At 33.4% G+C, this 27,891-nt stretch overlaps 1 protein-coding gene across 1 annotated transcript in view; it reads right to left on the bottom strand.

Moving 5' to 3' along the window:
- The window catches only part of LOC129741306 (ATP-binding cassette sub-family G member 1-like), a 188,419-nt gene that overhangs the window by 75,808 nt on the left and 84,720 nt on the right, over window positions 1–27,891 (bottom strand). Inside the window, 3 exon segments of the mRNA XM_055733029.1 lie at window positions 18,318–18,437; window positions 18,533–19,113; window positions 19,937–20,054. Of these exon segments, the coding sequence (XP_055589004.1) occupies window positions 18,318–18,437; window positions 18,533–19,113; window positions 19,937–20,054 (819 nt within the window).

A 27,891-nucleotide genomic window follows, 5' to 3' on the forward strand; every position in this document is an offset into this window, starting at 1 on the left:
ACCCTTTTGGGGTGGCCCTTCTTGAGGGGAGTTCCGACTGCTGCTGATAACGATGAACATTCTCCGACGACTGGATTGGGATCACTAGGAACAGTCACCTCAGCTCTCGGTTTGTTGACTTCGGCCTGAGCAGTGTCCTGACTGCACAGTTGGCTATGATGGCGACCTCGACATTTACGGCAGGAACTTTTTGATTGGCAGGTTCTTGATTGATGACCCTTTCGCAAACAATTCCGACAGAGTTGTTGACGTCGTACGAGCTTGTCCTTGTCTTCGATGGTCATCTTGGAGAATGTAGGGCATTGGTATAAGGGGTGATGTTCCGAGCAGGCATAGCATTGACGGGACGAGAACTGAGTAGCACCAATGCTGATGATAGTTGATCGAGGGCCAGGTTTTTTTGAAGCCGGAATGGAGGAAGTGTCTAGGTGCACGTTGCCTACGCTTTGAAGAACGGTGACTCGTCGTTGGAGAAAACTAACTAGATCTGGGAAGGTGATGGCTTCATGGTTCGTTGAGAATTCCTCCCAATCTCTCCGTGTCGTTGGATCGAGGCGAATACTTAACATGCGAATCAACAGAACGTCCCAAAACTCCGTTTTTTCCCCCAACTGCTTCAGAATGCGAACATTGGCCTCGAATCTCTCAACCAGTGAATGTAGATCGGATGCGGACTCTTTCCTCAACGGCACAAATTCGAAAAGAGAATCGACGTACGCTTGTTTCAGGCGTGACGGATTTTGAAAATGGTCTATCAATAAATTCCAGGCAACAGGGTAATTGTTGGCGCTTATAGTAATTGTCTGAATCAGTTTCAGGGCATCTCCAGTTAACGACGATCGTAAATAATAGAATTTTTGAATATTTGATAATTCACTGGAGGAATGCACTAACGAGATGAAAAGATCGTGGAAATTTAACCAATTTTCTAGCGTGCCATTGAACACTGGGAGCTTCACATCAGGCAGGCGAATCTGAGAAGAAGTAGGGAAGTGCGCACTTGACTGAGACGATTGAGAGCACGGTGACGTTGAATTTTTATTGACGGATAGAAGGAAGCCTTTAACACGGTAATATTCCGTCTCAAATTGTGCTCTTTGTTTAAGTTGCAGCTCGATGACAGTCGGATCCTCTACATCGGTCGCCTCTAGTTCGGCCTGGGTTTTACCGAAGTCCGCCCAAAGGACTCCAAGGTTCTCCAGCCGGACGGGAACTTCCATCGACTGGGTGTCCTCTTGATAATGGTCGACAAACACCCTTATGAGGTTGAAGGATGTCTCAATGCTGCGTAGTCGAAGCTTGAGCGACTTGATTCGGCGCTCTGATGCCATCGTGCGAAGAAATCTGGAAAAGTTTTCCCAGCGGAGCACAAAACGTCACACAATAAAGTTATTGGAAATATAATTACCTTGCAAAGGCAATTTCTATGCCTTGTAAAGTTTTATTTTCAGGAACAAGTTGTAGCAGGATAACCTCAATTCGACGACGTGATGAAAAGCAGGACTTCTTGCGATATCGATAAGGTTCCAGACGCTCGGAGTTCGACGGGCATCCGGTTCGAAGGACCATATGGTGAAGTACCTTAGATTTTCAGCGTCCTAGATTTCGTCCAATCTCCTTTTCTTTTCAGGTTCCCGTGATCCCGTGGAAAGGTAAGTTTCGGTGTATGGTTGGTTGAAGGTAAGTATCCGATTGGTTTCAGGTAAGTTCTCACACGGTTTATTTATATTAACTTTTCCACTTTTATTCTATTTCTAACACATAACTTTATTCTAAATGAACTACGAACGACTTATTCCTAATAATTATCAATAATTTCACACGATCACAATTTAGCCTGTTGCACTGGGTTGTTTTGGTATGGTGAGATGTTGACTTTTCGACTGCCAGCAAGATAAAAAGCTATCACGTTTTTTCGGAAGGGCTTTTTATGAATGCTCTGGCGGAAATTGCTCTTCGTGGTTTTGGCACTGTTTTAGTCCCTTTTTGTTACTGCTACCGCAAACTTTGACAGCAAGCCTCATCGGCCAAACTTCAAATTATAGCTGGAATTCACACCCAGATAGCGCCACCGCACTCAATTTCGTGTTCACGGACAGTAGCTGATAAAATAATAAACCTACATTAAAACGTTATACTGATTTTAAACAATTTTTTATCTATTCTTATAGTTTCACTACAAGTGCTTTTGACAACTGCTTGTCAGAAAGATTTCATTAGTATGGATTGTTAGATCAACGTGTCATAAAAAAAAATATGGCGTTATGAATTTTTTTAAAAACACCGTCTCTATATGGGTTTAAGTTTTAGAGGGTAAAATAAAATTAAAAATCAAGAATAAATGCTGAAAATTCAAAAGAAAATTATGAAAGTAGAGTTCAAAATGCTCCAGGATTCAGAATTATATTTTATAATTTTATCTCTCTGATATTTTCAGCCTGGGTTCATACTCTTCCATGTTTTTGGCTTTCAGTCTGATATTAAAACTTACAATACTGTTTCCATTACGTCCAACGTTTCGGCCTTATGTCTTTAAGGAAATAATGTTATATGATCAAATAAAAAAAAATTGGATGGGATGACCATTTTGATCGATGATGAAAATTAATTTTTTTAATAACTACGATCACTCTAAATTATCAATTTTGCAGAACCTATTCTAGACTATTTGTTTCACCTAATGGCTAGTGAACCTGTATATAAGAGAAGTGGCATCTGAAACACAAAATTCCAATCGAGCAAAAGAACTGTCAAAATCGATTCCAATCGCTCCGAGCATTTTGTCGCCGAGCTTTTACCTTTCTTATTGAAAACTCAACCAAGGAAGGTATTGTGATTTTTGTTATAGTTCAAACAGATAATTTTTAAGCTGGTCATATGAATTTATGATTAGGTGCAATTTTTTCAATGCTTTGGTGAATCGTGTTCCTAGTTAGAAAACAAACTAATTTTTAACGAAATTCAAGTCATTCATACCGTTTATCGCGATCCTTCGGGCATCGAGTTCAATGCTGTTTTGTTGGATTGAAGGAGCGTTCACTTTAGAGCTTGAACATTGAGCCAGAAAACAGTGCTGGGGATTTTTTTGTCCAAGATTTCGGCGATGTTGCCACATATTTTATTTCAAGAGTTATCAGATGTCGCTTCTCTTATATGAAGGTTTACTACTAATGGCTATCTTTATGTTTACTTTTCAAACTTTTTACTTTATGTTTCAAAGTAAACAGAAAGTTGGCCATTTTTCTTCTTAATTTAATGGAATAATTCCAGAATTTGCTTGGGTATTGGCCGTATTCTGGAGAAAATTTTGAAAAATATGCCAGGTTTATGCAAAGTTTTGACATAAAATAGCCCGGATTTGCTCGGCCCGGATACTTGTGGCAAAATTTCTAGCAAGTACCGTAAAACGGGGTAAGATTGATCACTTTTTTCAACATTTCTCGATTACTTTTTCTGTTAAGGGAATGTTTCATATTTTTAAAGCCAGTACTGGACTCCTATGCACGTAAAAAATGGTTGCAGAAATTTATTAGACTACTTTTAATTTGATTGAAAAATCGATTTAGTCTTTGTTTAGAATTTGATGCTTTGGGGTAACATTGAACACTCTCTATTTTGACGGTTTAAACGAGTTTTCTAAATCATAATGGATACAAAACACCTTCATAATATTTACAAATGCTAGTAATTGATAAACTAAGGCAGATCAAGTGTTTAGGCCGCAGCAATTAAAATCAAAAGATGGAAAATGATGCTGCATACATTCAGGGGATAAAATTTTTAACGTAACTAATAAAATTTTAACTACAATTTAATTCTCTAGACCCTCGCACTATTCCCCTTTAATTGTTTCCTTCAAACTTAACCATTTGATAGGGTTTCTAGCCTTTTGTCCTAGACTAGCTTACTCTTGGAAAATGTCCCTATTTTTTAAATATCAAAAATTTTCCATAAAATACAACAAAAACTACAGAAAAACTATAAACACAGACAAACAGACAGGACACTCCGTTTTCATTCTTCGCAAAACTGCTTCAAATTTGATGAAGCTAGGCAATGTCGACACTAGAGGCGCTGGTATAATTACAATGAAAAAAATCTCAACTTTTCATCATGGTAGCTGTGTATTTTTGCATCTCCATGGTGCTTATGGTTATCGTTTGTTTTCATTCAGTTCTAATGCGGGAAGCTTTGTGTTCAAGATTTTGGTAATTAGTTCCAACGATCTGGCCCTATTGGGAGACAAACCAACCGAACCGATCAACAGGAACTGTTTCAACCAGTGTGAGTAAGGCATTCATTTGAATCTTTCCGGACAATGCACTTAAGTTCAGTACTAGCAAGATAGACCAATGGTCCTATTTTCATTTCAGGAATTACTACACGCCATGGTTATGATGCAGATAAGTTAGTCACATCTCGTTTTGAAGGATGGAGATTTGGAAAATACCCTGCTTGTGGATAGCGCAACTAGAGCAAAATGAAAATTGTTTGTTGAAGACCCCCTCTATAGGAAATGGACCTTTCCAGTCATTTCGTTTGAATTGGTTTGAAACATACAATTTATAAATTGCGGCCAATTGAAACGATGCCGATAGTCAAAGTCACGGGAAACGTGTCCAACCTTTCTGAAAAAATATGTACGAAGAGATTTGTTTTCAAGGAAGAAGCCCGCACCAAAATACATACTTATCTTTTAAAAAATCTCAAAACAAAACCTAACTTCAAATAACACGAATACTCTCGCATTACGGTGCTTAGTATGTAAATATTCTTTGTCAAAAATATTTTTTTGGAATTTTATGTTAGAAATTACCACTGGACTTTATTGCTTTTGAAACTACGGAAAGTTGCGAAAATTACTGTGGAATAAACTTAATTTTTAAAATAAACACTAACTTTTTTCAAAAGAGTTTTGTATTTAAAACGCTTTATTCATTTTCAATAAAACCGGAACATTTGAGGTAATAATAGTCCAGTTACATTACATTTGAGGTAATCAGTGATGGTAAATTTCGCCCGTCACGCTTGACCCGACTAGTTTTTTTCATCAAACGACTGGCACTGTTCTCAATTGACGGAGCCTCACTACTCGCATGATGGATAAAGCACGACAACAATCAACATTTCTCCATCATCGACTGGCGAAGCTCCTACACATGGTCAAAATTTCTCCTGAGAGTGCCTGGCAAATCTCTTCACACTTCGATCGGCTGCTGACGGCAGGTACAACTAATTGAACGACTTGCTTGCAGAGAGCAACAATAGCAATAAAAAACTGAAAACAAGCTTGCTGGCAGGAGCAACAATACTAATAAATGCTTTTCTTGTTCCTCTTTGGTCGTCTTTGGCTTGCTGGCAGGAGCAACAATAAGCCTGTTCAATAGCCGATAGAAATTGGTTTCAATCGATTTCGATTGGTAAATGGTTGTTCACTCAGGCAATGTTTTGGTCGAAACTAATCCAATTGACGTTCAATGAAGCCAATCGAAATCGATCGAAACCAGTCAAAACCGATCACGCTCGGAGGCAGGATTCGTTTCTATCGATTTCTATTACACTAACACACATGCAGTTTTTTACTGTCAAAAACAGCTGGTTCGGTGTTCTAAGCTTCTGTTGTGGTCCACAACTTGTGGATGTTAGTCGTGCAGTGCAAGTGAAAGTGGAGTCAACCGGTGCAGCGTTCCGGTGGTGCATAGTGTCAGTGATGTGGTGTCAACCGAATCAGTTGCTGGTGCTGCTTGTGAAAGGCCGTGTTGGTGTGGTCCGTGTTCAGTGGTGCGGTGCTGGTTGCATTGATCGGTGTTTAAGGTTAATAATTTCAGTTAAATTTGAATATATTTTTGGAAAATGACGACGCATTTTGTTTTAGTAAATCAACCTGCTGCTTCTAAGCGCTTTTTGGTTAAATCAGGAAGGTGTTTGTTTGCGAGCCTTCGAAAAAATATATATTTAAATTTTTAATTTTGTAGTAGTAACATTTGAAGTAACATTTTATTTACATTTGAGGTCCTTGGAGCCAAAGGGGTATAAGTGCATAAAAGTTTATTTCGAGGAAACAAGCTTTTAAGTGGTTGTGTTTGGTCATTTTCCATATATTTTTCGTAAATTTTTATTTTTCTTTCGAACGTAAAAGTATGTAAATGAAATTCTAAAAATTTGAAAAAATCATCGATTATAGTTTGAAATATGAAAAATCGTTTGGCCTCATTTGGCATCAAAATTTGAAACTCAACATGTAGGTTTTTAAACAAAGAAAAAAGCTTTAGCTTTAGACTTTCACAAAATTTCATGTTGATCAAAGTTCCCCCAGTTTACGTTACCCAGTTTATTGTATTTGATTATCAGCTTGCATCATCATTGGAATAGAATCTGAATTCGAATCTTGATTGTGCATTTCAAACTAAAATAAGATGAATTTTTCGTATTCGAAACTCATCATTTCAGAACATAAAAAGAAAATATTTAAAATTCAAACCATAACATTTTGGAATTGAAATTGTTATCCTCAATTCATATGTCAGCATCAGCATATGAAGCATGTTTAATGTGGTTCAGATATGAAAAATCTGAAACAATTTCATCATTCGAAAATATCGTTCAAATTGACTAGTTAAATTACGAGAAAATTATTGAAAATAGTTTATATTGAAATCCATAAATTCAGAATGAATAAAGAGAATTCTGGTTGAGGGTTCTGATCAAATTCTGCTTTTTGTGTTTAAATTCTTAGGAAGTCTTTTCTGGAATTTAGATTCAAATTTTGAATTACCTAGATTACAAGCTCAAAATTTAAATTTAAAATTCGTTTTCAGACTCAGATTCAGAGTATCAATATGAGAATTATATTAAGGATTAAAATTGAAAAAGTGTAGAGAGTTTAGATGATGATGAAGAAATAAACAAAAAAAAAAATAAATAAATAAAACAAGAAATATATAAATGCAAATGTTCAATGAAATCTGCGTATGATTATTAACCTTCCAAAGTCGTTCGGGTCAATATGACCCGAAGCGCACATTCAAATCATCATAACTCTTCGAGAAAAAATCGCAAAAATTTGATTTTAAAAACCTCCCTGGGGAATCACGAAATACACATTCTGTAGTACCAGGCAACTTCCTGTGACCACCGGAAGTGCTCCCTCAAAAAAATCCGTAATTAGGCTGTTCGGGTCTATATGACCCGAGAGTTTGCGTAAGTTCCCCTGGCCGCAAATATTGACCGATTTCGATGAATTTTAATTCATTGGAAAGATAATTTATTCTAGTTTCTCAATATTGCAAAATAAAGTCGAAATCTTTTACGAAATCACCAGAAGCTGATTCCGAATGAAAAAAGTCCCGAAAAAGAGCTCTTTTTAGAATGCCTATAACTTGAGACAGGTTCCAAATATTGCGCTGATTTTATAATATTTGGAATTGTCAAGAATAAATCTATCCATGGATGTATAAACTTTTGGTGGTCCAAAGAAAGTTTTGGCCGCTATCCCAGAACTTCCGGTAGAAAAAATTCTTACTTCAAAAAAGTCACCCAATTTTGGCTTTGCATTGCTGTATCTCGGTTACCAATGGATCGATTCTCTAAATTCAAATTTTAGTTTTTTTTCGTTAACTTTATTATTATTTTCGTAGAACATAGTTGGTTCCTCAAAAATCTCAGTTGTTCAGTATATGGTAATGAAACTCACATCTTTTTTGTCATTTTTCAAACTCCCTCTCGTGTCGGGTGGTTTACGCGATTTTGTTGGCGTGATTTCTCTAAAATTTGAACTCAAATCGGTCACTTTTTATATACCTAGAGATTCATTAGAATCTCCTCTTTCGATTGACATACATTTTGTGTGGTGTTTTGAAAATTTGTAGCAACGTTTTTCGAATTTACTGAAAGCTGCCAGATTTCAACCAGTTTGGTCCATGTTTTCAACAGGTTGGTGTACAAATCTCGCACCCCTCACGTAGCTGCGGGAGAAACAAATCCTGTAGCTCTCTTTTTGTTGCTCACCAAATCTACCACCCAACCCAGCATTTTTTGATTGATTGTGCTGATGCTGATGCCTCTTTGCGTAGTAAATGTTTTGATTGTAAAATAGAGAAAGATTATTTTTCCAAATTGAAATAAGCTTCTTGAATCTTTTAAGATATTTTATCATTAGAATTCTTCAGTGATACATTTGTTTTGAATGTTATCATGATTATTTTCTTTTATTTCAAGCAGTGTCTACTGCAGGAGACACAAAATCTATGATTCAAGTAACAAATATTCTGAAATTTTAATCAGAAATCGGAATTTGAATCGGAATCTGAAATCTGAATCTGAAATTTGAAATTGAATCTGAATCTGAAATCGGAATCTGAATCTGAAATCTGAATCTGAAATCTGAATCTGAAATCTGAATCTGAAATCTGAATCTGAAATCTGAATCTGAAATCTGAATCTGAAATCTGAATCTGAAATCTGAATCTGAAATCTGAATCTGAAATCTGATTCTGAAATCTGAATCTGAAATCTGAATCTGAAATCTGAATCTGAAATCTGAATTTGAAATCTGAATCTGAAATCTGAATCTGAAATCTGAATCTGAAATCTGAATCTGAAATCTGAATCTGAAATCTGAATCTGAAATCTGAATCTGAAATCTGAATCTGAAATCTGAATCTGAAATCTGAATCTGAAATCTGAATCTGAAATCTGAATCTGAAATCTGAATCTGAATCTGAATCTGAAATCTGAATCTGGAATCGGATCTTGAAATTTAAATCTGATATCTGAATCTGAAATCTAAAATCTGAAATCTGAAATCTGAAATCTGAAATCTGTAATCTGAATCTGAAATCATGGACGTGAACTTTAGAAATGTTGCCCATCCATTAAAATATTAAATCAAAAAAGATTCAAGCAATTCCTACAACAATAAAGCATTCATTTCGTTATCAGCATCAGCACAATCAATCAACAAACCACGCGGCGAGACGGCAGTTCCTCCTGCTGCTGGGTTGGGTGGTAGATTTGGTGAGCGACAAAAAGAGAGCTACAGGATTTGTTTCTCCCGCAGCTACGTGAGGGGTGCGAGATTTGTACACCAACCTGTTGAAAACGTGGACCAAAGACCAAACTGGTTGAAATCTGGCAGCTTCCAGTAAATTCGAAAAACGTTGCTACAAATTTTCAAAACACCACACAAAATGTATGTCAATCGAAAGAGGAGATTCTAATGAATCTCTAGGTATATAAAAAGTGACCAATTTGAGTTCAAATTTTAGAGAAATCACGCAAACAAAATCGCGTAAACCACCCGACACGAGAGGGAGTTTGAAAAATGACAAAAAAGATGTGAGTTTCATTACCATATACTGAACAACTGAGATTTTTGAGGAACCAACTATGTTCTACGAAAATAATAATAAAGTTAACGAAAAAAAACTAAAATTTGAATTTAGAGAATCGATCCATTGGTAACCGAGATACAGCAATGCAAAGCCAAAATTGGGTGACTTTTTTGAAGTAAGAATTTTTTCTACCGGAAGTTCCGGGATAGCGGCCAAAACTTCCTTTGGACTACCAAAAATTTATACATCCATGGATAGATTTATTCTTGACAATTCCAAATATTATAAAATCAGCGCAATATTTGGAACCTGTCTCAAGTTATAGGCATTCTAAAAAGAGCTCTTTTTCGGGACTTTTTTCATTCGGAATCAGCTTCTGGTGATTTCGTAAAAGATTTCGACTTTATTTTGCAATATTGAGAAACTAGAATAAATTATCTTTCCAATGAATTAAAATTCATCGAAATCGGTCAATATTTGCGGCCAGGAGAACGTACGTAAACTGCAGGTCAAATTTATCAAAAATTGATTTGTACGGAAATTTTGCGAACGGCTTTGGAAGGTTAAGTGTGCAAATCAGTTCAGAATCCATCTCTTATGTTCGAATAAATTTCGAACGAGAGAGTTGATTTAGCCTCAAAGTGGGGAGAAAGCTTGAGCACAATGTGTTCGAATATGTATAGTTTCTCTGAGAGGAACTGAAATCGAGTCCGACTTGTAAAAATCAGTTAAAAAGTGTTGTTGTAAAGTACGGATCGTTTTGTGAGACGCGAATTGCGGAGAACCAAGTGAAAAAGTGGCGAGTTTTCGAAAGGTCAAGACAGGCAATTGAAACTGTTGAGAACCACCAGTCACGACAATTTTTGTGTTTAAATTCAAAGGAAGTCTTATCTGGAATTAAGATTCAAATTCTGAATTAAGGTTCAAAACCTAGATTACAAATTCAAAATTTAAATTTAAAATTCGTTTTCAGATTCAGATTCGGAGTATAAATATGAGAAATTTATTAAGGATAAAAATTGAAAAAGATCGTAATTTTGATTCTTGATTCAAAATTAAGTTTTTAAATGCAATCAGTGTCAATATCACAAATACAGAATATAATCTGGATTCATTTCAAAGCACTTGTTTATTAAAAAAAATTGAAATTTTTATTCACAGGGGTTTAGTTATGATATATAAAATTATTGTTGATAAAAGAACTTGTATTTAACCACCAGGAGAAATTCAGAATCAAAAATCCCTTATTTATTTGTTAATTTATTGTTTTGATTTAACATTTTTGTGTCATTCGCAACTTTTATCAACAATGCTTTTGGCGGACAGTCATTGAAAAACTTACCCGGCAAAACTGTTTTCGATGTTAACCCTTGAGCTCAAACTCACGGACATCAGCTCAGGAAGCTGACTGAGCCATATCCATAGGCCCCATATTTATTGAAGCTTCATCGAAAAAAATTATCATCTCCTAGGCCTTTTTTTGTCGAAAGTTATGATTTTAACTAAATAACTTTAATTTTAAAATAACGTGACCCTGAATAATTGGATAGTACCTACACATTTTTTATTATTAGGTGTGTATTCATTGTTCAAGCACAAAAGTTATAGGAAAAAAAGTTGGCTGTATTCCATATCGGATTTTTCAAATATTGTCTACATAAAAATTAAATTGTAAAATTTTTATCGACCGGTTTGGTAATGTATAAATTGATTTTAAATTAAAAGGATTAAATTTTCAGCTGTCTATGCTTATGCTTATGATACATACACAGCCAGATCTTGTCAGCATCCCGGTGAATAGTAAAAATACATTTACTATTCATCTTTACAAGGCCGGGCCCACTGTGCAGTATTGGACGCAGAGACAACTGGAACCAGGGGAGGAAGAAACGTGGACAACAGTACCATACGTTCCCATATTTATTTGATACTAGCTGACCCGGTGTGCTTTGCAACACCTTTCAAAATCGAATGATATTTTCAGAATTCAAACAAATTTTAATTGTTTTGTTGGCATTATTTTAAATCATTTATAACATAATTCATAAGCAACCGCTATAAAATGAGAGCCGCAGCTGGAGTATCGGATTGCAATCCAAAAATAACTTAAACTAATATTCTGAATCTTGATCTATAAATTTGTGTTAAAGATCTGATAATTTTAATCTGTTTTTCTAAGCTTCGCCCTAAAAAAGGAGGGTCTCAAATTAACCGTACGCAAACAATCCAACTGATAAAATATGGTTGTTTTTGCATGATAAATTCTGGATTTATGCTAAAAAACTGATAAGAGAGCCCCCTCACTGTCCTTCCCTTCCACCACCCCCCCCCCCCCCCCTGAATGGGGGTGATTTTTAATAATCATACTCGTTTTATTCATTCCCAAAAATCTTCTTGTATCAAATATTGTTCCATTGGTTGAAAATTTTTTAGCTTTACAACAAAATTTATATGGAATCCTTTCCTTTCTTCTCCTCTCTACACTGTAAACCGTAAGAGTCTATAACAATCGTAGAAACATATCTCGTAACTTAGTACCTTTCCATGCCATATTTGTTTCCATTTGTTGGCTTCGTTAGCATAAATTGAGAACTAATGCTAACAAAATTGTATTGGGCTCACCTCCCTCCTCTTATGTACCTACTCACTGAAAGGAGAATGGTGTATCAGATAATAATAGAATCATACCAAAATGATCTTCCATGTTAAGTATTGTCCATTTCTCGGAAAAAAAAGTTAAGTGTAAGCTTTTCTCTTCCCTTCCTTTATTCTCAATTTTATCATCCCACTGCTAGAAAGGAATTGTTTGACAAAAAAAAATTCTCGTATTAAAATACCATCCCATGGCAAATTTGGTTTTATATGCGTTGTAAATTTTTGAGTTATGCATAAATTTGAAAGGAAGTACAATCCCCCTTCTGTTCTCCCCATTGGGGGTGGGGTGAGAACTTAATATTCATAAAAGTAAGTTTTGTTCTCAAATAATTTTTGATACCAAATTTTATTTCATTTGCTCTATTAATTCTCAAGTTATGCAAAAAAAAAGTATGGAAACCCCCCTTTCCCCCTTTATATCTTTCCGTTGAAAAAAGGCGGGGCTTCAATTTATAATAGAAACGTTTCTCGTATCCAAATACCCTCACATGCCAAATATGGTTAAATTTGCTCGATCAGCTCTCCAGTTATACTGAAAATTGTAAGGGAGACCTCTTTTCCCCCTTTTCAAACACCTTTTCGAAGGAGTGAGGGATACGAAATATTCATAGAAGCATTTCTCGTACCCAAATATCATTCCATGCCAAATTTGGTTCCATTTGTTGTTGTAGTTCTTGTGCTATGCAATAAAAATTGTATGAAACTTCCCTCCCTCTTTCCTTTCTCCCCGCTGGAAGAAGGAAGGGGTCTCAAATAATCATTAGAGCATGTCACGTTCCCAAATATCCGCCCATGCCAAATTTGGTTCCATTTGCTTGATTAGTTTTTGAGTTATGTTAAAATTGAAAAGAGGGCCCCTCCCCCCTTTATATCTCTCTTCTGGAAAGTGGGAGGGGTCTCAAATAATCATAGAAATATTTTTCGTATCCGAATACCTTCCCATGCCAAATTTGGTTCCATTTGCTTTATTAGTTTTTGAGTTATGTAAAAAATATGGAAGAGGTCCCTCCCCCTTTAAACTGTTGAGGGAGGGGTCTCAAATAATCATTGACATATTTTTCGTATCCAAATACCTTCCCGTGCCAATTTTGGTTTTAATATCTTGATTAGTTTTCGAGTTATATGGAAAGTTGTAAGGTAGCCCCCCTCCCCCCTTCCTATCACCCCACTGAGAGGAAGGAGGGGTACCTTATATTCATAAAAATATTCCTCGTTCCCAAATACCACCTTATGCCAAATTTGATACCATTTGCTTGATGGACTTTCGAGTTATGCAAAAAAATTGTCTTTTGTTTGGGAGACCCCTCCCCCCCTTCATGAGAGAGGGAGGGGTCTCAAACCATGATAGGAACCTTCCCCTACCTCCAATACCCCCACCTGTCAAGTTTCACGCAAATCGGTTCAGTAGTTTCCGAGTCTATAGGGAACAGACAGACAGACAGACGGACAGACAGACAGACAGACAGACAGACAGACAGAAATTCATTTTTATATATATAGATTTATTCGTTGGGAGCATAGATGCTAAGATATTTCTATGCTCCTTGTTGTTGGGCCTTGCGATTCTTCCTTCAGGGGATGGAAATGAGGTTTTTCTACAGAGAGTCCCAAATTTAACAATACAATAATTAAAGAAATTTCTTTAACTATTATACACTGTTTAATTCTGGATCCTTGTACCTTCATCTCAGGTCATCGACCATGGTTATAGCGCCATTGCTCGCTTTTGGAAAGATTTGAAAGAGCAGAGAAATTATTAATACAGCACCAAAATCCTTAAAATTTTTCCATTCCAAAAGATTTCAGCACCATAAGGAATACATACTAAAAACTATTATTTATGATTAGATTTAATAACAATGATTAAAACAACGTGCGTTGCGTGCAATATATAATATCATTAGTTCTGCGTTTTGTTTCCAGTATTGGTATTTATACAATTCGGTTGGCATCTACTAGAATAATCAGGTCAATAAAAGGTAGCAAAATTGAGCTTGAGCTTGAGCTTGACTACTCACATCCACCTTAAATCATTGAATTCGAAACAATTTATTAAAAGCTGTCATACGGAACATAATTTGTACATATTTTTGTTTTAATCCAATATTTATATTTTAAATGCTAATCTTTATCTTAATTGAATCATTTCGAATTCCACGATCGCTGGCGTGGCTCAGTAGAACGAGTTCCACATCGCCAATGGTTGCTACTCCGTGATTGACCGAGGCCATCAGTTTTGTACAAGGGTCAAAAGAATAGTTCTTGGGATTAGGAGCTCATTCTCAATGTACAAAACTGATGCTCTCTCTTTGAACATCAATAACGGCGCCGGCCACGTCCTAGTAGTCAATTGATAGTTAGGAAAAATAGAGAAAAGGATGAAAGACATAAATTTACGCTTTAGGACCGAGGTTACCTCTGCATCCTAGCAAAAAATTTGGTTTGGGAGTGTGGGTAAAAGGATAAGATCTGGAAATACTTTTGACAAGTGCATGGATCTTTTTCATTTCAACCTGTTTCCTTATCTCTCAAAGTTAGCAAAGATTCTCCTAAATTAGATTATGGATTAAATTAATAAAAAATATCCTATCACTCAAGTAATTACGGGATTTTTTTTTTAATTTTAACAATGTTTTATTGTTGCTAGACTTTGTCTCACCTTTATAAAAAAAAATATATTGTATTGTGATAACATACACCCTATTAATTCGATTACTTTCAAATATAGTTACACCAAATCATCGAGAAAAATACAGAAAATTGACTCTATTTTAATAATATTGTAATAAAATTTGACATTTTACTCATTCCTTGCATACTCACATATTTGAAAACTTCTGATATTAAATAGTGATATATTTTTTGCACATTGCAAGTTGTATTAAAATTAGCTAGATACAGACAACTACGATTCACCTGCAGCCTCTCCTGGCCAATGGCATTATGATTACACTGATTTTTTTTATTTAGATTGCAAATTCATCTTATCCCTTTCCTTCCCTAGCCAGCTTTTCTGCATCTTTTGTTGAAGTCGATATTCAATGTTTAATCTTCGGAAAAATAATCAAAGCTTATTTTGATTTCATTTGTGTTCCTGTTCCTCTCTGTTTCTGCTTACCCCTTTCGAAACTTCTTTTTGAAATACACAACAGTACATAAAATATTCGAGATGTTCTTTCAAGAAAGTTTCAATATTTTTATTGCTTCAGACCTATTCCATTTACGTGCTTCTGAAACCGGTTAACAATGAATTATTTTAAGCTTACATTTGATTTAATATTACATCAAACTTAGAGGATAACCCTTTAAAAGATCATTCGATGTGCATATCCGAAATAACTCATTACCAAACTTGTAGCTTAAGGTTACTACAATAATTCTGATCTAACCTAAATATTTTGATTATCAGTCCTTATTGATATTTAGAAACCCTCCTGCTTTAGAATTTGGTTTGAAATTAGAGAATTTGAATATATAATTTAATTGTGACGTCTTGTTTTTCCTTGATATTTTTAATCCTATTCGTAAAAGTCTGATTTTATACAGTCCAATACCTCAAACCTTGTTTTAACAAATAAGGAATTTTAGTTAAATTAGTTTTTCAATTAACATAGTGTTTCATCTGGATTTTTAATTGAAAATACATTTATTTTACATAAAACTAGAACTTTTCACGACTATTCGCACCAGTTATATTTTGAAATATATTAAGTTTATTTTGAACCATATATTGGTTTATTAAAAAAATTACTTGGCAATTGAATTTTACTACAACTTTTATTACATTCAAAACTTGAAAAATGTGAACACCTTAAACAAATAAAATGTATTATTCAAAACACAATTTACTCTACGAAATCATCCAAGTTTTAACACAAATTAAAAAGTGCGGGTATTGCAATCTTACTTCGTTAACGGTTGTAGAAGTCCATTGTAGCCCACTTTCTAGTCATTTTCATTTAATGAACGATGCCAAATCAAATCCAACTTACAATACACATTTTCCATAGTTAAAATCTTATACGCATACTATAATGACTTTTATTTATTCCAAGTGATGTTAGTTTGATGTACGATCCGTTTCCTATTTAAGTGTAGTAAATATAATGTATCAATTTTTGCTCATTCACCACTTGTTAATCGTATTGGTTTGTTATTTGGCGGCATCTATGTATGCTCAAACTATGAATAGTGTTCGTTCAAATTTACCACCTGCTACTCTGTGTATATTTTTTGGTAGTATCATCATTTTTCATTATTTCAATTGGACAACAAGCACTAATCAGACCTCAACGATACGATTCATTACCTTCTTTTTAACTTGTAGCATTTTTGTTGTGTTTGCTTATGTATGTACGTTTCAATTGAAAAAAAAAAAAAAAAAAACTTTTGCCCTTCTTTTGATACAAACCACTAAACTCTGCAAAAAAAACAACAATACTTAGACCTTAAAGCGAGTTTGGCTTTCTAAAACCTTAACCTGAGCCGTTTCAAATAAACTTATTGAAAAAAAAAAACAAATCAAAAGGATAAGGAAATCAGTAAAACATTCCTTAATAAAATCCACGTTTAATTTAGGTCATTTGGTGACTAATGAATTTTTTTTTATTAGAGTTCTATAAATTAAACAATAAACAAATATTAACATCGCAGGGAATTTTTCTTGTTAACGGAAAAAGATTTTTATCTTAATACTAAACGGAAAAGAACAACTTGTTACCAGGTTATTCCAACGTAAGAGCATCGTCATATTTAAGAATTCACAACTTGGCAATTTGCAACACTATACCGCAAAAACACTTACCACCTTGTTAAAACAAGGATTTTGCACCAATCCTACAGTCTTTGGAGAGTTGTCCTAGTTCTGAGAAATCATTCTTCAGGAGATTTTTAAAATATTACATTTTCCATCCAATATAATGTTTCAGGATTGGAATCGAATTATTATCAACAGAAAATATACAGACTGTTTTTTTCAAAGATAGGAAACAAAATAATAAATTCATTTAGAGATGATAATCAAGTATTAAGTAGGTATTAATTCTATTAATTAAATAATTAATGAAATATTAATTCTAATACTAAATATTGTTGGTTTTCAATTCTTTAACGCAAATGAATAAACTTGCAAATACATAAAAAATTTAAATGCAAACTTCGCCAGTCTTTCCAGATATACAATCTTAAGACGAAAAGGCTTTTGAAGAAATGGATGAAGCCTTGCTTGTACAAAAACTTGTACACAAGTTTCAATTCAATTTGATTTTATGAAATGTTTCACTTGAAACATTTCAAACTTTAATGAATCTGGAAAAAATCTCGTTTCAGCCCAATAATTGTGGCGTCTGAGTATATAAATTAGGATTAATAATACAAGGTACATAAAGAATTATTTAAACCACTTAGCTTGAAATCCGGACCATCCATGCAAATAGCTCGTGTACTGCAATTTCTCGTCTGAAGCTGAAGGAGCATCGGATTCTTCGGATGGTCCCAGGGCATAGCACCAGTCCTCTTCGCCCTACAACTTTGTTTAGTGACGGAAAAAATGCCATTTTGATTTTATTCGTTAATATTCCACTTTCACATAATTGAAAACTGGTTCACGTTGCATTTCGGTATAAAATTATTCCTAAGAATACAGATTTACGCCCTAAATTTACAAAAATATCACAGCAAGACAGATCACGAACTTCACATGGGCAGTGTTGCCAAGCCTCTCCCAAGGATTAAATTTTCAGCTGTCTACTAGTTAAACTTATTAAAAACTCAAATTTAATGATGAACTTTCTTTTGACATGGTAAACCAGCAAAACTGAGTGCATCATTAATAACTTCAAAAATGAGAATTTTCAAATTTTCATAAGCATAATCAATTGATTTTGGAACCAAATGTCAGAATTTGAATTTTTCAAAAGGGCTTCAGGCAACTTGCAAATAAGAATACCATATTCCGTAGCAGTTTGCCGAAGTTTTGACTTAACAAATATAAATTAAAAAATATTTTTTTTTTAATGTAGAATTTAACTTGTTTCTCAATAAAAAAGGAAGGTTGGCATGATTTTTTCATAGAAATATTGAAATATTTTGATTCAGATACATAGATAAATTTTGGAAAAAATTGCTTTTTTATATTTGAAGTCAAAACCTCAAACCTGATGAAAAAATGCCATCCATCGCCATCTAGCGAAAAAAAAAAAGACTTGAACCATATGTCACCATGAACCATATGTATGATGTCAAAATCAATCAACTTTGGTAGCTCGGCTCGGTTGGTGAGATTTTTCCAGCTCATTTTAATCAACTTTAAAATATGTGATGAAAACTCACCATTATCGAACAGAAACTCCATCTTGATCGAGTTGATGTTGATTTCGTAGTACTTTTTCAGTGCAGCCTTGATAATTTTGGCAACGTCCGCTCCGTACTCGCCAACTGCGATCTCCATCACTGTTTGATAAGAAAAAATAGGAAAAAAAAAACAAATGACGGGAAATTAATTATGATAGTTTCGATTTTTTTAATTCTTTACAAGTGAAACTTACTGAAATCCGCGGGATTGTGATAACTCGGACAGTGGTAACCCAAATCGGACAAAAAGGGCAACAATTCCCGACCAGGTCCCTGGTAAAAGCAATGCCCCTGCGTTACCGTGTAAAGTTTGTCAAACATTTCGAAGATCAATGCACTCGGCGTGTGAATCGTACAGATGATGGTCCTTCCATCTTGGGCCAGTCTTTTGAGCAACGAAATACACTGGGTACAGGACGAACTGTCCAGCCCTGTGGTCGGTTCATCCAGGAACAAAATTGGGGGATTATCTATCATTTCTAGAGCTATCGCTAAGCGCTTTTTCTGTCCTCCGGAGAGACCCTTCGAAATGGTACTGCCCTTCTGCTCCAGACCCAACATGAATAGAATCTTCTGGATCAATTTTTGCTTTTCCTCCCGAGAAACGCTGAATCCGAGCTTCAGATGGGTGGCAATCGTCATGGCTTCATCAACGGTCAGATAGGGACGGATGGCGTCGTACTGCTGGATGTAGCAGGAAAGTTTCTTGAAACTTTGACTATTGTGGTGTCGGGTTTTGCCGTTGACCTGAACGATGCCCGAAACTCCCGCCGATCTAAAAATTTAAAAATAAGGAAAAAACAACATAAAACAAGTTATTACTTCGTGAAGAACAATACATTGTTATTTTGATTTTAAGGGTATAATTTTAATATTTTTTTTTATCTTCCCACCATTTGCTGAGTCACTCATGCTCTCAAGTTTGTAATACACGAGTTGTTTACGCCTTAGCATCAAACCAGATGAAGAAAGCATAAAGAAGGCATAAAAAATAAATAAAAAACACCTTTGACGCAAACTCCAGAATTTGAATTTGATAAAACAGGTTTAATGTCTGCAAAAAAGCGAACACAAATATTTCCTTCGTACCGGAGGCAGTTTATTTTTGTCTCGGACTGTCTCAAATCACTGGGTGTTGCCGTATCAATAATATTGCAAAATCAATTCAAATTTTGGTTGACCTTGACAAAGACAAAAATTTGGCGAAGCGTAAGGAAAATTTTGAAACTGTTAACCTTCAACTGTCTGAGAATTTGAGAAATTCCTCAATTTATTAAAATTTATACAACAAACAACGAAACCTATTGAAAAAAAAACTTGAATCGACCTTCGTGTTCAAGAAAATTCGTTGAATAAAATTTTCGCTACCCTTAACGAATTCATCATTCAAATCTTTTCAAAATCAGCTATTTTAATTAGGCTTAACCTGAGCCAACGATCATTCCGAATCAGATCGAGCTGTAAATCTTCTCCATCTAAGACGTTTACAACCAGAAATGGCGGAAGACGGCACCGGCAAATAATCATAACAACCACCTGAGAGGGCTTTCGGCCATTCTATCAAGCTGAGGATCTTTAAGATAGGGTTGAATACTCACACGTAGTCGGCCAATATGTTGAGCAGGGTGCTTTTGCCGGCACCCGAGGGCCCCATAATGACATTCAGCTCACCGGATTTGAACGTCCCATTGAGACCGTGAAGGATTTCTTTGGATTCTGAAATGGAGATAAAAAGGGTAAGAGAATGAAAAATGGTGAGCTTGGAAGAAGATTTGACTGACAGTAATAAAAAATGAACAATTTAAATTTTCTGATTTGTGTTCGAATTTTGGAGTTGAGATCAACTTAGAGGTGAAAAACTTCAATATAAGAATAAATATTTGCCGAGTGCTCGTAGATATCAAAAATTGATAAAAAGGGAATAAGGAAACGAGAATGAACACATGTTACACGTGTAATTCATGAGTGTTTTGATGATTGAAGGTCAAAGATTTTTTGCAATTTTCAGTCCATACTATGGGGGATTTTTTTTTATTATCTGACGGGTTTGCGCCGGGGGTCTTCAGATTTTCCCCAAAATTGAAAATTTGGTTCATTTTTTCGACTTAAAAACACATGTATTTTTTCAGATTTCTAACATTTTTATTTTTTGAGTTAGCTTCGGTTAGATTTTTTTGTAAAAAAAAAATAACCATTTTTCAAAGCTACATAACTCTGTTGTTTCTCAACGGAAATTATAAAATAGCACATCAAAATGCATTGAAATTTTATCAGCTTTCCAAATAAAATAGTTGAAAAAAATTAAATAATGACCTTCAACATGACAAGTTGTAAATAAACTTTAAATGGCGTCTAAAAGTACCGCCTGCACCACCGAATATTTTGCAAAAAATACCATTGTATAGCTCGATTCATGATGCAACTTTCATCTGAAGACACCAAAGTGGGCCATTAACACCTTGAAGAGTTATGAAAGAAATAATGACAATACATCTCATTTTTTGCATCGAAAACAAACAATGGTCGAACAACTGCACTCACATATGGAGATAGCAAGCACTTCTAACAACATGGAAACAAAAGAACTTATCAAAGCTGGTAAAAAACATTATTTTTTCGTCTTTTTCAGACTGCCCCTACTCGCATAACAGTCTCATATGAATTTTCGTCATTTTAGGTCAACATAAGGCTTCAACATAAAAGACTAGAAAAGAGGTTTTGTTCTAGAATTTTCGAAAAAAAATATCAATTCGTGAAATATGTGAGATACCACGGATTTGGTACTTTTCAATGTTTCTTTCGGCGAAATAGTCTTTGGTTTATTGCTTTGAATCATCTAAACATTTTTTTAACTCATTTGATGTCGAATGATGCACACTAGTTTTCGAAGGCAGGTCTGACTTTCTTAGGAATGACTTCCTGAGCGAAAAACAATCGGATGCAATCAAAAATCGTGAAAATATTCAACTTAAAATGTGGAATTTACGATATTTTTCCAATAATTTGTTTCTTTTATGAAAATTGCATTAAGAAGTTCAAAAATGATCAATTTAAGTCTTAGAAAGTAGCTTGGTTAGAGAGGAAAATATTATGTATGGGACTGTTATGCGAGTAGATTTGAAAAAGGTTTCAAATATGCTCGATTAACAGTCCCATAATGAATAAAAATGGTGCTCTCGACCTAACCAATAACCCAATTTCGAAAATGTCAGGTCTAACGATTTATTATGACAACCTAGAAACGATTTTCGTTTATGCTGAAAGTGGTGGTCGCAATTTAATAATATATTCCAAAACAGAAAAGGCTGATTGTCTCGCTTGCTTATTTTTGTATATGGGACTGTTATGAAAGAAGGGGCGGTGGATTGTTGCAGCCTAACTGACTTCATGTTATATCCAAAAATCTAATAACGTATTCGTTCATACCCAGTTTTGCACCAGGTCACAACAAGTTATGCACATTTTACTGTCATTTTTAGAAGTTTATGCGCTAAGTTTGACATTCGTAATTCCCAAGATTTGATTTAAAATAGACGGTGGAACACTGAAGATTCGTGTGTGAGCGATTGAGGTAGCAAAACACTGACGACGAATTATGTTCGTTCTAGTATGGTAAACCTCAAAACTGAGCGAATGTTGAAAACGAATACAGTAAAAGTATCATATTTTCATCATTTTACAGCCTGGGCTGGCCATACTGAGCTCTTTGATGATTTATACAACATTTGTGCCACTTTCTCATACTTTTTTGATCAATGGGAAAGGATTTTGGTGTCCAGTGCTTAGCTCCCGATATAAAAATTTTGTAAAGCACGTCTATATTTCATTTTTTTTAATCACATTTTTGTGATCCCAATCACAGGAACTGAACCTTCTACTATTGGCATTGATTATGCTTCACAAAGATCTTTGATCGAAAAATGAATAAGTTATATAGTATATGACCAGGTTGTAAAAGCAACATTCCCATTATTGGTTATATCACATAAACAATACGATACTCAGAATTTTGGTTAAAATTTAAAGTCAGTTTTGCTGCAAACACTCTACAAAGCACGAAAAAGTAGTGTTTTTTACCTGCTATAATAAGTTCTTTTGTTTCCATGTTGTTAGAAGTGCTTGCTATCTCCATATGTGAGTGCAGTTGTTCGACCATTGTTTGTTTTCGATGCAAAAAAGATATTTATTGTCATTATTTCTTTCATAACTCTTCAAGGTGTTAATGGCCCACTTTGGTGTCTTCAGATGAAAGTTGCATCATGAATCGAGATATACAATGGTATTTTTTGCAAAATATTCGGTGGTGCAGACGGTACTTTTAGACGCCATTTAAAGTTTATTTACAACTTTTCATGTTGAAAGTCATTATTTAATTTTTTTCAACTATTTTATTTGGAAAGCTGATAAAATTTCAATGCATTTTGATGTGCTATTTTATAATTTCCGTTGAGAAACAACAGAGTTATGTAGCTTTGAAAAATGGTTATTTTTTATTTACAAAAAAATCTAACCGAAGCTAACTCAAAAAATAAAAATGTTAGAAATCTGAAAAAATACATGTGTTTTTAAGTCGCAAAAATGAACCAAATTTTCAATTTTGGGGAAAATCTGAAGACCCCCGGCGCAAATTGTCAGATAATAAAAAAAAATTCCCTATGATCAAATAATTTCCCAATATATGAAGATAACGAAAAATATAACGAAAAACCCCGATTTAGAAAACTTGAGAGTGGATTGAAGCCTTTCTTACAGTCTGACCATTATAAGTAGATTGGACATAATTGAGAGTATGCAGGAATATTTCATGGAAAAAATGGCAACATTTTCTAAAAATGACAAAAATGACAAAAATGACAAAAATGACAAAAATGACAAAAATGACAAAAATGACAAAAATGACAAAAATGACAAAAATGACAAAAATGACAAAAATGACAAAAATGACAAAAATGACAAAAATGACAAAAATGACAAAAATGACAAAAATGACAAAAATGACAAAAATGACAAAAATGACAAAAATGACAAATATGACAAAAATGACAAAAATGACAAAATTGACAAAATTGACAAAAATGACAAAAATGACAAAAATGACAAAAATGACAAAAATGACAAAAATGACAAAAATGACAAAAATGACAAAAATGACAAAAATGACAAAAATGACAAAAATGACAAAAATGACAAAAATGACAAAAATGACAAAAATGACAAAAATGACAAAAACGACAAAAACGACAAAAATGACAAAAATTACAAAAATTACAAAAATGACAAAAATGACAAAAATGACAAAAATGACAAAAATGACAAAAATGACAAAAATGACAAAAATGACAAAAATGACAAAAATGACAAAAATGACAAAAATGACAAAAATGACAAAAATGACAAAAATGACAAAAATGACAAAAATGACAAAAATGACAAAAATGACAAAAATGACAAAAATGACAAAAATGACAAAAATGACAAAAATGACAAAAATGACAAAAATGACAAAAATGACAAAAATGACAAAAATGACAAAAATGACAAAAATGACAAAAACGACAAAAATGACAAAAATGACAAAAATGACAAAAATGACAAAAATGACAAAAATGACAAAAATGACAAAAATGACAAAAATGACAAAAATGACAAAAATGACAAAAATGACAAAAATGACAAAAATGACAAAAATGACAAAAATGACAAAAATGACAAAAATGACAAAAATGACAAAAATGACAAAAATGACAAAAATGACAAAAATGACAAAAATGACAAAAATGACAAAAATGACAAAAATGACAAAAATGACAAAAATGACAAAAATGACAAAAATGACAAAAATGACAAAAATGACAAAAATGACAAAAATGACAAAAATGACAAAAATGACAAAAATGACAAAAATGACAAAAATGACAAAAATGACAAAAATGACAAAAATGACAAAAATGACAAAAATGACAAAAATGACAAAAATGACAAAAATGACAAAAATGACAAAAATGACAAAAATGACAAAAATGACAAAAATGACAAAAATGACAAAAATGACAAAAATGACAAAAATGACAAAAATGACAAAAATGACAAAAATGACAAAAATGACAAAAATGACAAAAATGACAAAAATGACAAAAATGACAAAAATGACAAAAATGACAAAAATGACAAAAATGACAAAAATGACAAAAATGACAAAAATGACAAAAATGACAAAAATGACAAAAATGACAAAAATGACAAAAATGACAAAAATGACAAAAATGACAAAAATGACAAAAATGACAAAAATGACAAAAATGACAAAAATGACAAAAATGACAAAAATGACAAAAATGACAAAAATGACAAAAATGACAAAAATGACAAAAATGACAAAAATGACAAAAATGACAAAAATGACAAAAATGACAAAAATGACAAAAATGACAAAAATGACAAAAATGACAAAAATGACAAAAATGACAAAAATGAACAAAATGACAAAAATGACAAAAATGACAAAAATGACAAAAATGACAAAAATGACAAAAATGACAAAAATGACAAAAATGACAAAAATGACAAAAATGACAAAAATGACAAAAATGACAAAAATGACAAAAATGACAAAAATGACAAAAATGACAAAAACGACAAAAATGACAAAAATGACAAAAATGACAAAAATGACAAAAATGACAAAAATGACAAAAATGACAAAAATGACAAAAATGACAAAAATATTAGAAATAACAATATGACAAAAATGACTATAAATAAATTTGGAAACTTCGATATTTTCCTTGATTTCTTTTATTATTTTCTCTCGTAGCCTTTAAATTTCTGAAAAATACGAATCATTTTTTAACGCTCCGATTAAAATTCTATGCAAATAAAAATGATTTAACTTTCTTATTCGTAACGGGATAAGAAATAAAGTTTAAAATTCAAAAAAATTATTCATAAATTCTCATCAATGTTCAAAATCTGACTTTTCATGATTTGTAACATTTGAACGTAAATGAATGAGTTTTTAATAGTACATATTATCAACATTTTATTTTGTTTTATTTTCTTAGTACGGATATTTGGTTTTAAACAATTTTTTTTTTGTTTTGGATCTTGGTTCATATTTTTCTTGAGACTAAAAAGTGTCTTTTCCAAGCATTTTGTATTTGAAAATGTTACTGATTCAAAACCTGTTTCTGACTTCTGATACTGAGTGTTGGATCAAATTTTTAGTTTCCGTTCTTCAAAGATAACATTCTTAATATCCAAAATGTTGTTTGGTTTTTAAGCATCTAAGCATGAAAGGAAGAAGGGAAGTTTTTCTAACGTTTTCTTATTTTTCAATTGTTTCTTTCCAATGATGTAGTTTTTATGGAATCACAAAGTAGATACAATTCTATACTCAAACTAACTGAATACATTCTTAACATTTTATAAAAGACTAGCTGACGTTTTTAACTTCTTCGTGCCCGTAAATCAATTTTCATGAAAATCGTCATAAAATTGTTCGAGTTGTGTTCCATTTCAAGTTTATTTTGATTGGGATCTCCCTTCCATAAAAAGTGAGATTCTAGAAACTATTTCACAAAACTTCTCTGATCCGAAAAACCCTCGAATACCAAACCTCACTTCATTCCAACCCACCGTTTATAAGTGATGGTGTTTGCAAAGAAAACGCATAAATTTTTATATATAAGAGATAGCAGAAGGATATGATTTTGTATGGGAGCCATCCTACCATAAGAAGTAAGATTCTCGAAACTATTATACAAACCATCTCTGGCCCGAAAAACCCTCGGAAACCAAATTTAATTTCATTCCAACTCTCCGTTTATACGTGATGGTGTAACATAGAAAACGCATCCATTAAGATTTTATAATTCATTTTAAGTTTACCTTATACCGATAAGGTACTAATAAGACGTTCTCCAGAGTATATTCAGTTCAGTAATTAGTGTAAAGGAACTAAAGTTAGTGATGAAACTATTGCTTTCAGTATGGAACATATTGAAAGACCTAAGAATCATTCCAAAACTCGAATTAGAAAATAGTTACGTGAAAAGATGATTTATCAATTTTATATATTAGGTACTGTTATTTAACTCAAAATTTGCGTGTTCAATGATTTATTACGACTATTAGATATGGCCTCTTCCAGTATTTTCAAATTTAAAGCTTACAATAAGCTTACAATATGCTTTAAAAAGGTTTCCAGTAATAGTAATTTCCATGAAAATCTAAATATTTCCGCGGTAAATTCGCATTTTATGCAAAACCACAAACCAAACCTTATTTCTTCAAGAAGCTCTTAAATCTGGGAAGTCAAATTTATGATTTTGAGGACAGTGGCCTACGAGTTACTGGCATAAAAAATTATGTATATGGAAAAACTGAGCAATTCAGTACAATGCTCGCTATTTTTCATAACAACCACGTCATCATTTTGGAAATCTTGCAACCAATATTGCGGAAGGGGTAACCTGTTATTTCGAAGAACTTCGGATGTTCTCGTGGTTTTGCTATAAAGATGTAATGAAATATTTCATCGTTTTCTGTTTCCGGGGTTTTTTCAACAAAATCCGGATTCCTTGATTCTTGCCTTGATTTGAAGCAAAAATTAATATTTTCGGCAATATGCTCCATACCGACTAATTCCGTTTTTAATCATACAATAAAGAAGATTATAAAATCATCCAAGTATCCAATTCACAGGTGCCACGTGAAGAGTACATTGCATTGACTTTGGAAAAGGTTGATGAGCATCAGTAAGCCTTGATTATGGCGCCTTCCTACTCTGGGTTGTTTGATTAAACATTTTTTTGGAAAATTGGGTGCCATGACTTTTATTGGAAACGGATAGAAACTAAAAATTTATTATCAAATTTCACAAAAACATTATCGAAATAATCTCTCCGTTGTGTTTTTCTCTGCGCAAAGACGAACACAATAAAAAAAAATCGCATGTAAATCGGATGAACCCCCAAAGAGTTGTTTGTGTTCGCACATATTCATGCCTCCATTTTTATATATAAGATTATAATTTATAAGCTACCATATGCTGTTACTCCAAAAAGAGTTCATCGAGATTATTCTTGTTTCAAAACATTTAATAGAAACGGGATCGTACTGGATATTCCAGGATACAGTAATTTGAAAATCACTAAAAAGTTTAAATAAAGTTATTTATATGAAAACTAGCTGACCCGGTGTGCTTTGCTACACCTTTCAAAAACAAATGTTATTTTCAGAAACTTTTTAAATTTTTATTGTTTTGTTGGCATTATTTTAAATCAAATAACAACATAATTCATAAGCAACCGCTTTAAAATGAGAACTACAGCTGGAGTTTCGAATTGCAATACAAAGATGACTTAAACAAATTTTCTGAATCTCGATCTGTGAATTTGTGTTAAAAATATGATAATTTTAATCTGTGTCTTTAAGCTTCGCCCTGAAAAAGGAGGGTCTCAAATTAATCTGATGCAAACAATCTAACTTATGAAATCTGGTTGTTTTTGCTTGATATATTCTAAAAACTGATAAGAGAGCTCCCCTGTCCTCC

The sequence above is a fragment of the Uranotaenia lowii genome, chromosome 2, assembly GCF_029784155.1.
Source record: "Uranotaenia lowii strain MFRU-FL chromosome 2, ASM2978415v1, whole genome shotgun sequence".
Lineage (NCBI taxonomy): Eukaryota > Metazoa > Arthropoda > Insecta > Diptera > Culicidae > Uranotaenia > Uranotaenia lowii.